This window comes from Bactrocera tryoni, chromosome 3 (assembly GCF_016617805.1).
Source record: "Bactrocera tryoni isolate S06 chromosome 3, CSIRO_BtryS06_freeze2, whole genome shotgun sequence".
NCBI lineage: Eukaryota > Metazoa > Arthropoda > Insecta > Diptera > Tephritidae > Bactrocera > Bactrocera tryoni.
This window is the reverse complement of record NC_052501.1, coordinates 16,863,691-16,876,429: the sequence shown is the minus strand read 5'-3', so window position 1 is coordinate 16,876,429 and position 12,739 is coordinate 16,863,691. Positions and strand designations below refer to the sequence as shown.

Sequence of the window (12,739 nt, the reverse complement as noted above, 5' to 3'; positions counted from 1 at the left end):
TTCGCGAAATCTGTAATACAAACTGACAGATAAAGATCTTTTTTCCTTATTAAGTAACCTTAAGGGGCTATACCAGTGTGACATTTTCAAAAAAAATTTTTTTTTTTTTTTGCTTTTTCGATAGCTTATATATTCAGAAATATCCTGTGAAATCGGCGAGGTCGTATCTTCAATAGTTTTTGAATAGCAGCGTTCTAAATAGCGACCGCTCAGAGGTGCAAACATATATAAGTGAAACTTTAAACGCGTTTTTCTCGAAACGACATTTTTCAAAATTGCTGACATCATAACTCAACGAGAAATTGGCCGATCGACTTCAAATTAAAACTGGATATAGTTGAATACATTTGTTATACAATAGACTACGATCTTTTTGATTGGTTGAAAATTGTCAATTTGGCATTAAAAAAACCACCATTTTTTTCGTAAAAAAACGATTTTTTTTTTTTCAAAATTACGCCATTTTCTTAATTTTTGATATTTTTCAAAGATCGTAGTTCATTGTATAGAAAGTATATTTAAGTTTAATAAACATTTTGCATTTTTTTGATTCAGCTACTCATTCGATCGAAATCATGCCAGCAGTTGAGGCACTTTTTTTTCGGCACCTCCGCAGACAGCACATAACTCCGTTATTTTTCAATATTCTTGTAAAAAACAATTTTTTTCATATAGCTAAAAATATACTTTATTACGTCCATACAACGTTGAAACATTCAATCTAGTACTTTCTTTTAAAAAAATTCACGAAAATCGCCTCATTTTTCATGCGTCACACTGGTATAGCCCCTTAATTCGACTTAAAGGTTGTTTATATCAAAACGTTTTGCGTTGAATCTAAACAGTTGGTCAGTTTTGTTTTCAGATTATATATTTAGTTCCTATTATAGAATCACTTGTTAAGCTTTAATGCAGCCGAAATAAACATTTTGTACAAGAGGTGCTTCTTTTGAAAAAGTAAATTAGAAAATTGAGAAGCAAAGTCTTGTCCCGACAACAACAGCCATATTCGGACTATGCATTGGACGGAGACATGATTCAGAAAAAAAATGATTTTGTGTTAATTAATATGTAATGGTTTATTGTTTATTACTATTAGTTATCTTTGACTTGTAGATAAACTTATTATTAAATATATGTAATTGAAAAGCTTTGGAAAATTTTTTCAGAATGCTGTGCTGAAATTTAAAATAGAATAATACTTAACATACATATAACTGGTATATCATTGTTACTTCATTTTGTTTTGCAAAATTCGTTGTTCTTCTAATTTATAGTTAATGCGTCGAGGTATAGCATGTGTGCGAAACACTGTATATAACGATATAATCCAACTTATAATTATTGTAGCATATAAAATAGGAGGAAAAGCCTTTTCATTTCCTATAGGTATGTCAGCTCGTAAATCCGTTTTAAGTTGGAAATGAACGTCAACTAAATACCAGTCACAATTTTCGTATACAGCAAGATTTGATTTTGGAGATGAATTACTATTATTTTCATTAATTTTGGTTTCAAAACTTATGCTACGTTCATTTAGGCAATAATTATATTTAGATGCTGTCTCCAAAAATTCTTCAATAGAGTTGTCTTCAAGCGTTTTGCACTGTATATACAATTTCGGAATGGGTATCTCAACAGTGGCGAATTTACTAAAAAATAGTACTACTTTTAAGATAAGAAATTAAAAATAAATACTTGCATTTTCGTACTTTTGTTTTTTACTCGGAGCGTGGTAGCGATAATGTATGGGCAATTTAATGGCATCCGTTGATTGTGGCACACCGTTTAACATGATAGTAAAAGATTTAGATTTCTCTGTTGGCGCTTCAATATCAACGAATTCCGGAAAAATACCATTTATCTATTGAATACAAATATGTTGAAAATAATATTAATACGGACTTTATTTCAATTTAATATTTACCTTCTGTAATCGTTTTAAATCACCAATTTGATCAACACTAATGTAGACACCAGCAGGAAGGAGCTGCTCAAGAATGTATTCACAGCTTTTGTCATATAACGCATTAGTAAACTGAACAGTGTATATAAGATCGCTATAATCGTAAATAATGAATGAAAAGTAAAATACAAGTGTAATTATCCTTATTACCGATGCATTCCAGTATCGCTTAATTGCAAACCCACAATAGGTTTGGTAGGCGATTGGCTGCAACTGTGACCTTTAGGCAACAGAAGCAGTAATGAGAAAGTGTATATCGCAACAGGTATCATATCTTTATATTAAATATATTTATATTTATAAAATTCGACAAAAACCACAATCTTTACATACCGGCAAAATAGACTTAAAATTAGAACTAATCAGCTGGTCCATTTTATGTTAGTCACAAAGTTATCGATAATTTTTCGATAGAATATTTCTTAATCCATGGTGAAATAAATAAAACAACTATTGGAAGATTTATTTTTTAATCCACATGTTAATTTAAATACATTATTTATCACGCAATATTTGAAACATCGTCATATAAAAAAAAACCCCATTGCCAAAGATGTTTTCTATGCAATCATTTAAAACATGAAATTTTATCATTATTCTTCAACCAAAATTTTAATTAGTTTACTAATTTACTAACAACTACTCCTTTCGGTTATTCATACGTTTGTACGTGTCAGATCCTTCCCTTGCCAATTTATCCGCCATTTCATTCCCAACAATACGATGATGTCCTTTTACATAGTTCTAAAAGAAAAAAATAAATAAATTTAGCAAACACATTTATATACTTATTATCAAGTTTTGCTCACCCATTTCACCTGAATACTGTTGTCAGCAAGCAACTTATCTAGTTCCTTAAAATCAATAGAATTTTTTACCGGTTCCCCGTTTTGCTTTCGCCAATTTTTTTGTTTCCAGCCTTTGATCCAAATTGTTATCGAATTAATAAGAAACTGAGAATCCGTACTAACGCAGAGTTTTTCGATACCAAATGATTTTGCTGTATTAATAGCATGAATAGCGGCTTGAATTTCTCCTACATTGTTAGTAACACGGCCCGTGACTGGCTTCGAGGCATTTCTAAAACAAAATTAAAATATTTATATATAAATAATGAAAAAAAAAACGATTAAAATATTTACAATGGATGGTTTTCTCCGAAATATACACCAAAGCCCGCACAGGCATCAGGGCCACCATTGTTTATACATGAGCCATCAGTGTAGACAATTATGTATCCCTCGGAATCAATTTCAAAGGAATGTTCCTTAAATATCATTTTACCGACTGGTTTCCAAAAGTTCGAAACATGCTCAGGGTATTTTTTCTTCTTTGTCCCAAGTTCATCAGGCGCATCTCTCTTTCTTTTATTACTAGATTCCAGAGCACTAGCAGCAGCAAGCTAAGTAAATTTTTTAAATTAATTTAGTTTATACCATCATTTCATTTGACATTTAAAAGTTACCAGCTCTGAATCTTCCAGTGAATTTAACTCAAAAGTTTCATCATCAGGCCAAAAGTCTTTCGGCGTAGGACTTGTTATATTTGTAGCAACCAACCCGTTCAAATTTTTAACAAAATCTTCCGCTTCAGATTTTGACTTGAATTTCTTATACTTGGCACCTTTAAAGCCTCTTACCTGCTCCTCACACTTCGCCCTGATAAAGGAAATATGCCACTTCTGTATTAATTTTTAAAACATATCTTTCAAGATATACCAGCTGTCATATATCCCTACATTGTGACCACGGGCCACGGCGTAAAAAGACATAAATATGCCTTTTCCTGAATTTTGTAAAGTTTTAACTAAAAATTGCATCTAACATTAAAAAAACTTCTTTTGTTTCAATGGCAGCAATTGTTTTGATTTCTTGAAGCAAAATTTTAAACTGAAACATCAGCTGCTTGCAGGTATTTTGGGCGTAGGGTTGTTTTTATGTGTATCATGTTACAAAATTATTATATTATACGATATAATACGGTATACTACAGAGAACGTTTAATATTAATATTAATTCAAGTATTAAACGTTAAATATTAATATTAAACGTTCTCTGTAAATACCCTTCTATAGTGGAAGAAGCTTTTATATGTTTAAAAGAGCTATATATATTAAGTACTCTAATAATCTGCATAAATAAAATATTTTCCTCCTTCCATGCTTCATTGCACTCGCACTTTAGAATTATAGATGTTGTACAATTAAAATTTAAATCAGATATTGCTACTTTCAATATTTTATAAAGTGCGCAGCAATCCTTTTTATTTTATGTATGTATGTTTCTTATTTTAATACATATCTGTATATACATTTATAGTTGTCATAAGCTCTTGAGCTGGGTAATTTTTTGACGTTCCTATTCAGAATGCCAAAATTTCACTTTCACTTAGCAATTAAAGCAAAACTTGGCGCGTGATTTAAAATTTTCATAATAATGCCCTTTTACGCAGTAGCCAAAGGACGAAAGGAGGGTATATACACTACCTGGGCAGAATGTGAACAGCAAGTAAAAAAATTTAGTGGAGCAATTTTCAAAAAATTTCCCTCACTCTCTGAAGCTACTGATTTTTTAATCAAACATGAAGCAAATAATTTGCGTAGTGAATTGGAAAATAAAACCTGTGGAAAAGGATTTCAGCAGCTTTGCGTTTTGCAAAATACTTTAGCAAACACTGTTAAGCAGGAAAATCCTGTTTCGTCAGAATCTCCAATAACGCAAAATATAAAAGAAGAACCATTTTCTGGAAGTTTGTTGTTTAATGATAATGATGGAGATAAGGAATTGGTAAGATCCTTATATTCATATACTCTTGCTATTTATTTTAAACAAATGGTTTCTTAAGTTAACAGTACTACGCCAATTGGAAGAAGGCCAAGATGTTAACACAAGGATTCGAAAAGCAGATACAAAAGTAATGAAATTGGGTCTAACTGCTAACACGAAGCCCCTTCAAATCGGACATTACACTTTTGATGCGAGTGACGACGGTTATATAAATGTATATATTGGTGGGCATAGTGAAAATATTGGTAATTGGAACTGTATGGCGGGTTATGGTATATATTTTGGAGAAGGTCATCCTCTGTAAAGTTAAAAATATTGAATTGTAATATTAGTTATATATTTACTAATTTTTTAGCAATGTGTCTGAAGCAGCAACTGGTCGCATGACACGAAATGTTGGTGACATTGAAGCGGCTATCGAAGCTATTGAAATTGCTGTACGGGTTGGTATACCCAAGTTATGCTTGCACACTAAATCTGAGTTCTTACTAAATGCCGTAGCGTTTTGGATGAATATTTGGAAGCGTCACGAATGGCATAATAAGGCTGGTAAAGTTGTGCAAAACCGAAAGCAATTTGAGAAATTGTACACTCTTATCAATGAGAGTAATATCCATATTAATTGGGTAAGGCTTATTAAAATCATATTTTATATTGTTCTATTTTCCATGTATTGAAAAATTAAAATAGGCTGATGGTCGTAATGATTCGGGTATTTCGAATTGGAAGCAAGTGGAAAAACTAGCTGAATTTGGAACGGAAGATTATCTTGACCGTCATCCCAGTAAGGAAGACAGCTCCTCGATGGAATACTTTGACGACTTTGCGTATTAAGTTTTGCTCGAATATTTTACACATACTTTGCCAATATTTATAAAAGAAATTCGCAATGTTTGACCATTTCCGTGTATGTTCGAAAGTATTTGCATACTTTTCAAATATTGGCTATGTAAACATTTTTTTAAAGCAACTGTTTTATCAGCGCAAAACCCGAAAAAACATTTCTTGAAAATAAATAAACAATTTTATGGTTATATAAAGACGAAGATTCGACGGTATTCATGTAGTCATTATCAAAATGAGGTTTTATCTAGTTTCATTTTGCCTTCTAATTGTTGGCGTATGCTTCGTTAAATACTCGAACGCTCAAAACACGACAACGTCACTTAGTAACTCAACATCTCCTACTAGTACTTCCTTAACCACACCTACACAAACTGGTAGCCGAAAGAGGGTACGCATATCTAATTTGAAGTTTACCGTTGTCCGCCACATAAGGCGCACTAAAAATAAGAATGGACGTAAAACCGTTAACAGCAGCCGTACAAATAGGCGAAGACGAAATGGAACAAATAATACGCGCAATAAGAACAGAAGACGCAATGGAAACACAAATCGTAATCGTGTTTCGGCAAATCGAAATAGACGCAGTAATCGAGTAAAAAATCGTAATCTCAGAAGGCGGGGATAATTTAATATAAAAAATTATAAATTTATATGTACATACATACATATATACTTCTTTGGTTTAACGAAATAATAATAATTATAATACAATGTTCTCTTTGACTTCAATTTTTCATAATTATAGCATGAAAACAATTGAAAAAATAAGGTTGGTTTTTATATCACTGTTGTTGTACCGGTTATGCAGACATTATTTGGGTAGCAAGGCGCAAGTTAATTGCCATCAAAATTGTTTAGCGGAATTCTGAGAAACCCTGCTGTTTCAACGGGGTCGGACACAGGGAAAAAGGTGTTGGATCACAGTCTGGTTAGAGTTATTCGCAGCTCATTACATGCAAAACGTAGATTTGGTATATTGTGGTCGATTTTGGTTAAGTTAGAGTTCAACTGCACTCAGCTAGATGATCCAGAAGGATATTGGGCAAGATTTACTCTAGATTCGCTAGATAACTCTAGCTCCTCTGCTATGGGTGGGTGTTTGAGTCTAAGTATCTAAGTAGAGCACAGTTACGACTCCTTGCAGAAAAGAAACGAGTAACGTTGGTGAGATAGTCGGTTCCCTTTATTCCTTTATCCGACGTCAATATCATCAGTGATGATGATTTCGAGATATTAAAATTAAACAGTATCATGTAGAGGACAGCCTTAGCGTTGCGTGGTTAAACGTATTAAAAGTTTTTGACTAGTTCAAAGTAGACGAACCCTCCCTCATAAAATGATGTTTAGTTATGCAATGAATTATCTAGGCCTTTATGATGTTAAAATCTTTGGTGGTGCTGTGCACTTTAAAGCAAGTGGAAAAACTGGCTGAATTTGGAACGGAGGATCATCTTGACCGCCATCTCAGTAAAGAAGACGGCTCCTCGGTGGAATATTTTGACCATTTTGCGTATTAAGTTTTAGGAGAATATTTTACACATACTTTGCAAATATTTATAAAAAAAATTCGCAATGTTTGCTCATTTCCTTATATGTATGTTCTGTTGCATACTTTGCAAATATTGGCTATGGAAACATTTTTTTAAAACAACTTTCATCAGGGCTAAACCCGTAAATTATTTCTTGAAAATAAGTAAACAATTTTATGGTTATACGAGTATAAAGGCGAAGATTCGACGGTATTCATGTAGTCATTATCAAAATGAGGTTTTATCTAGTTTCATTTTGCCTTCTAATTGTTGGCGTATGTGTCGTTAATTACTCGAACGCTCAAAACACAACCACATCAGCCAGTAACTCTACAACTCCTACTAGTACTTCCGTAACCACACCTGTGAGGCAAACTGGTAGCCGAAAGAGAGTACGCATATCTAATTTGAAGTTCTCCGTTGTCCGCCATATAAGGCGCACTAAAAATAAGAAAGGACGTAAAACCGTTAACAGCAGAGCTGGGACAAAATAATACCCGCAATTAGGACAGAAGACGTAATGGAAACACAAATCGTAATCGTGTTTTGGCAAATCGAAACAGGCGCAGTATTTGAGTAAGAAATCGTAATCTCAAAAGGCAGGGATATAATGTGCTGTTTAACTGCAATTTATCATAATAATAGCGTGAAAACAATTGAAAAATTAAGGTGTGTTTTTATATCGCTGTTGTTGTTGTAACGGTTATGCAGTCATTGTTTGGGTGGCAAGGTGCAAGTTAATTGCCATCAAAATTGTGTAATGGTATTCCCAAGAACGGGGTCGGACATATGGGAAAGGGTGTTAGATTAGGGTCTGGTTGGAGGTAGGTTACATACAAAACATAGATTTGGTATATTGTGGTGGATTCTGGATAAGTTGAAGTTCAACCTGTTTTAGGATCCAGAGGGACATTGGGCAAAATTTACTATATATTCGCTAGGCAACTCTAGCTGTCCTGCTATCAGTATGTTTGAATCTAAGGATCCAAGTAGAGCAGAATGTACGATTCCGTGCATAAAAGAAGCGAGTAACGTTGGCGAGATAGTCGGTTCCATTTCCATTATCCGACGTCAATATCATCAGCGTCATCAATTCCCTTCGATGGTTAGAGGAATTCCAAGATATTAAAACTAAACAGTATCATGTAGAGGACACCATCAGCGTTGCGTGGTTGACTGTATCAAAATTTTTTTGACAATTTTCAAATTTAGTTAATGCCACGAGTTATCTGGGTGTTTACAATGCTAAATTCTGTGCTCTTTTCTGAAGCCATGTTGATGGTCTGCTAAGCTCAGATGGCGAGGGAATAACAAAGCCTGAAGTGCCTTCAATACTAGGGAAAGGGTATAATCGGACGATAAGATAACCTTGGTAAGATATTTTACTTCCGTCGAACATAGGTGCTTTGACTTCAACATGTTTAAGCCGCCTTGCCTAATAGATTTGAACGATTTGAAAGTAAGTGCCGCGCACTTTTCTAGTATTTGCGCAATTGTCTGATAACATGTCTTTTAGCAGTGGTCACTGCACTCAATAGTGCTGGCATTGAGTCCAACTTCCGACCACAGCAGCTACCGGTCGCTTCATCCCGGCTGGAAGAATCGCGGAACTCCGAAAAAGACTGCGCACCACTTATTTTCATTGATGAGGAGGTTCAGAGTGTCATCAATAAGTCGAAATAGTTGGAATCAACATGCCTCTCCCCGCTATGATTTAACTCCCACAACCACCAGAGGAAGTTTCTAACACATCGTACCCTGATGATTGCATTTAATTGACGTTGAGCAATAGGATCGATGGCATGTGTTTAAAAGTAAACAAAGAAAGAAACGTTGTCTTCTTACAAGGCAATCGGCCGGTCGGTCCTTAACTACGCCGCCGCCATATGGTCGCCTGTATGCTCCAAACTTGTCAGAACATGATGTCTCATATTGAACACCTACATAGTGAGGCCCATACGTTCCCAGTTAAGGAGCATAAGGGACTCATCTCCAAGCAGTTCCTGCTGGTGTGCTTTCAGTGAATGGCGTACTTGGAGTCGAAACACCACCCATTCCAGACGAAGAGCTTGAGTTGCCGCGAGAAAGGAGAGTGACCCTTGCGCAGTTTCGTTCTGGATACTGTTGCAGGTTAAACTCCTATTTCTTCAGAATAGACCCCATCATATTCAGTATACATACATATGTCCTGCCTGCAATGAGTCTCTGGGACCCATCCCACTCATCTGACACCCCTTTGGTCCGAGCCCGCCGAAACATCACGTTTTTTGGGCCTACAGTTGGTTGACGCCGACAACTTAGCTAATCCTTACCATACAAGCGGGGATTAGGTACCCGTTACAACAACAGCAAAAACCTTCATCCCAGTAAAAAACACGGCTCCTCGGTGGAATATTTTGACGACTTTGCGTATTAAGTTTTGCTGGAGTATTTTACGCATATGTATTTACTTTGCGAATATTTATAAAAGAAATTCGCAATGTTTGATCATTTCCGTGTATGTACGAAAGTATTTGCATATTTTTCAAATATTGGCTATGTAAACATTTTTTTAAAGCAACTGTTTTATCAGCGCAAACCCCGAAAAACATTTCTTGAAAATAAGTAAACAATTTTTTGGTTATATAAAGGCGAAGATTCGACGGTATTCATGTAGTCATTATCAAAATGAGGTTTTATCTAGTTTCATTTTGCCTTCTAATTGTTGGCGTATGCTTCGTTAAATTCTCGAACGCTCAAAACACGACAACGTCACTTAGTAACTCAACATCTCCTACTAGTACTTCCTTAACCACACCTACACAAACTGGTAGCCGAAAGAGGGTACGCATATCTAATTTGAAGTTTACCGTTGTCCGCCACATAAGGCGCACTAAAAATAAGAATGGACGTAAAACCGTTAACAGCAGCCGTACAAATAGGCGAAGACTAAATGGAACAAATAATACCCGCAATAAGAACAGAAGACGCAATGGAAACACAAATCGTAATCGTGTTTCGGCAAATCGAAATAGACGCAGTAATCGAGTAAAAAATCGTAATCTCAAAAGGCGGGGATAACTTAATATAAAAAATTATAAATTTATATGTACATATATACTTCTTTGGTTTAACATAATAATAATAATAATATAATGTCTGTTTGACTTCAATTTATCATAATTATAGCATGAAAACAATAGAAACAAGAAAAAACGTTAACTTCGGCTGCACCGAAGCTAATATACCCTTCACAGGTGCATTTCTTTTAGTAACTACATATGTGTTCAGTTTGTATGGAAACTATATGCTATAGTAATCCGATCTGAACATTTTTGTCGGAGATTACATTGTTGCCTTAGAAAATAATCTATACCAAATTTGGTGAAGATACATTGTGAAATGTGAAAGTTTTCCATACAAGAACTTGATTCCGATCGTTCAGTTTGTACGGTAATTATATGGTATAGTTAACCGATCTGATCAATTTTTTCGCATATCATATTGTTGCCTTAGAAAATAATATATACCAAATTTGGTGAAGATACATTGTCAAATGTGAAAGTTTTCAATACAAGAATAGATTGATTCCGATCGTTCAGTTTATATGGCAGCCATATGTTATAGTGGTCTTGAAGAGAAAATGACGTTTGCAAAATTTCAAAAGGATATCTTAAAAACTGAGGGACTAGTTCGTATATATACAGACGGACGGACGGACAGACAGACAGGCGGACATGGTTAAATCGACTCAGCTCAACGTACTGATAGTTAATATATCTACTTTATAGGGTCTCCGACGCTTCTTTCATGGTGTTACAAACATCGTGACAAACTTAATATACCCTGTTCAGGGTATAAAAATAAGGTTCGTTTTTATATCACTTTTGTTGTTGTACCGGTTGTGCAGACATTATTTGGGTAGGACGGCGCAAGTTAATTGCCATCAAAATTGTTAAGCGGAATTCTGAGGAATCCTGCTGTTTCAACGGGGTCGGACAAAGGGAAAAGGGTGTTAGACCAGAGTTTGATTAGAGTTATTCGCAGCTCATTACCTGCAAAACATAGATTTGGTATATTGTGGTCGATTTTGGTTAAGTTAGAGTTCAACTGCACTCAGCTAAAGGATCCGGAAGGATATTGGGCAAGGGTGGTGTTTCGAGTCTAAGGATCTAAGTAAAGCAGAGTGTACGACTCCTTGCAGAAAAGAAACGATTAACGTTGGTGAGATAGTCGGTTCCATTTATTCCTTTTTCCGACGTCAATATCAGGGAGCGTCATCAGTTCCCTTCGGTGGGGAGAAATTTCGAGATATTAAAATTAAACAGTATCATGTAGAGGACACCACCCTCAGCGTTGCGTGGTTGAATGTAACAAAAGTTTTTGACTAGTTCAAAGCAGACGGATTCTCCCTCATAAAATGATTTTGAATTAATGCCATGAGTTATCTGGACTTTTATGACGTTAAAAGCTTTGGTAGTACTGTGCACTTTGCTAAAGCCATGTTGATGGCCTGCTAAGCTCAGATGGTGAGTGAGTAACAAAGCCTCAAGTGTCTTCAATACTGCGGAAAGAGTTTAATCGGACGATAAAAGAACCTTCTGGAGATATTTTACTTCCGTCGAACATAAATAGGTGCTTTGACTTCAACATGTCAAACTAGATCCGCCTTGCCCAATAGGTTTGAACGATTTGAAAGTACCGCAAATTCTTCTAGTATATGTGTAATCGTTTGATAATATGTCTTTTAGCCTTGTTTTTCGAAGAGTGCAAAGTGTATTGCCGACTAAAATAACACGCTCACTTCTACGCGTCCGAGGCGGCATGTTGATGTAACCCAGTTTGGATCAGTTGATATTATATAATCTATTGGTTGCCTCCTGTACCTCGTTTTTTAATTTGTCAGTTAGAAACAAGTCATATTTGATAGCTATAAATGTACATTATATGTCTAAATTAGCGAGCAAAATATTAACAGCCGGTTAAATTATATAGGCGTTGTAGGTTTGCTTAGAAAGCAGCCTTTAACTGCAAATTTAAGAAAATAATTATAACTGAGTTTGCTTTTCAAACGTACGGTGTGGGCTGATGAATGTATGAAAATGAAATGTTTCAGAATTAGGCTTTTATTACTGGTTTTGGTATCTGCGGAAGTTTCTTCTCGATTCAGTCTTCTTGTTTTACGTTCATTCTTCCGCCTAAGATAATTCTTGAGTAGATCCTCTCCCTTTTTATCCGGTCTGATGGGTTGCATGGAATACAAATATTTGAAAATTTAGTGGATACAAACAGCTTTTTTTTTAAATAAAACAATTAAATTTGCAACATATTATTGACACTTCTACAGAGTTTTTGAGAAAAATGTAGCATTGGGAAAACTTCCTTTATTGTACAATTATTATTAACAATACAATAGTTTTAGTGGCATCACTGCGTCATAAGTCATATTGCCAAGTTCACATAATTTTTAAATACCTACACACACAATCTTTTAACGCCAAACCTCACCAACACAATCATGTTAAAATCTCACACAGATGCACACATATGCTCTAACACTACTAAAAGTCACCACCACAGCTCACACATATAGTGTGCTGCGCACCATTTTCAATTTTCCACTGTCAAATTTA

General features: G+C 35.0%; 3 protein-coding genes across 4 annotated transcripts; 1 reads left to right on the top strand and 2 right to left on the bottom strand.

The window, feature by feature from the left end:
- Positions 1-1,053: 1,053 nt before the first annotated feature.
- LOC120772316 lies at positions 1,054-2,321 on the bottom strand. Its single transcript, XM_040100833.1, has 4 exons — positions 2,117-2,321; positions 1,928-2,060; positions 1,713-1,864; positions 1,054-1,652 (listed from the first exon to the last, which is right to left on the bottom strand). The coding sequence occupies exons 1-4, from the start codon at positions 2,236-2,238 to the stop codon at positions 1,232-1,234; spliced, it is 828 nt and encodes a 275-aa protein (XP_039956767.1). The 5' UTR covers positions 2,239-2,321; the 3' UTR covers positions 1,054-1,231.
- Positions 2,322-2,576: 255 nt separating this feature from the next.
- On the bottom strand, positions 2,577-12,733 carry LOC120772314 (ribonuclease H1). 2 transcript variants are annotated; one of them, XM_040100832.1, is made up of 5 exons: positions 12,586-12,733; positions 3,432-3,624; positions 3,109-3,368; positions 2,776-3,046; positions 2,577-2,710 (listed from the first exon to the last, which is right to left on the bottom strand). In XM_040100832.1, exons 1-5 carry the CDS (start codon positions 12,624-12,626, stop codon positions 2,606-2,608), a joined length of 870 nt encoding a protein of 289 aa, XP_039956766.1. In that variant the 5' UTR covers positions 12,627-12,733; the 3' UTR covers positions 2,577-2,605. The 2 variants fall into 2 exon arrangements, with proteins under 2 accessions (XP_039956766.1, XP_039956765.1); XM_040100831.1 differs by lacking the exon at positions 12,586-12,733 and adding an exon at positions 3,685-3,856.
- LOC120772313 (ribonuclease H1-like) lies at positions 4,311-5,798 on the top strand. Its single transcript, XM_040100830.1, has 4 exons — positions 4,311-4,752; positions 4,811-5,052; positions 5,108-5,378; positions 5,443-5,798. The coding sequence occupies exons 1-4, from the start codon at positions 4,402-4,404 to the stop codon at positions 5,584-5,586; spliced, it is 1,008 nt and encodes a 335-aa protein (XP_039956764.1). The 5' UTR covers positions 4,311-4,401; the 3' UTR covers positions 5,587-5,798.
- Positions 12,734-12,739: the final 6 nt, after the last annotated feature.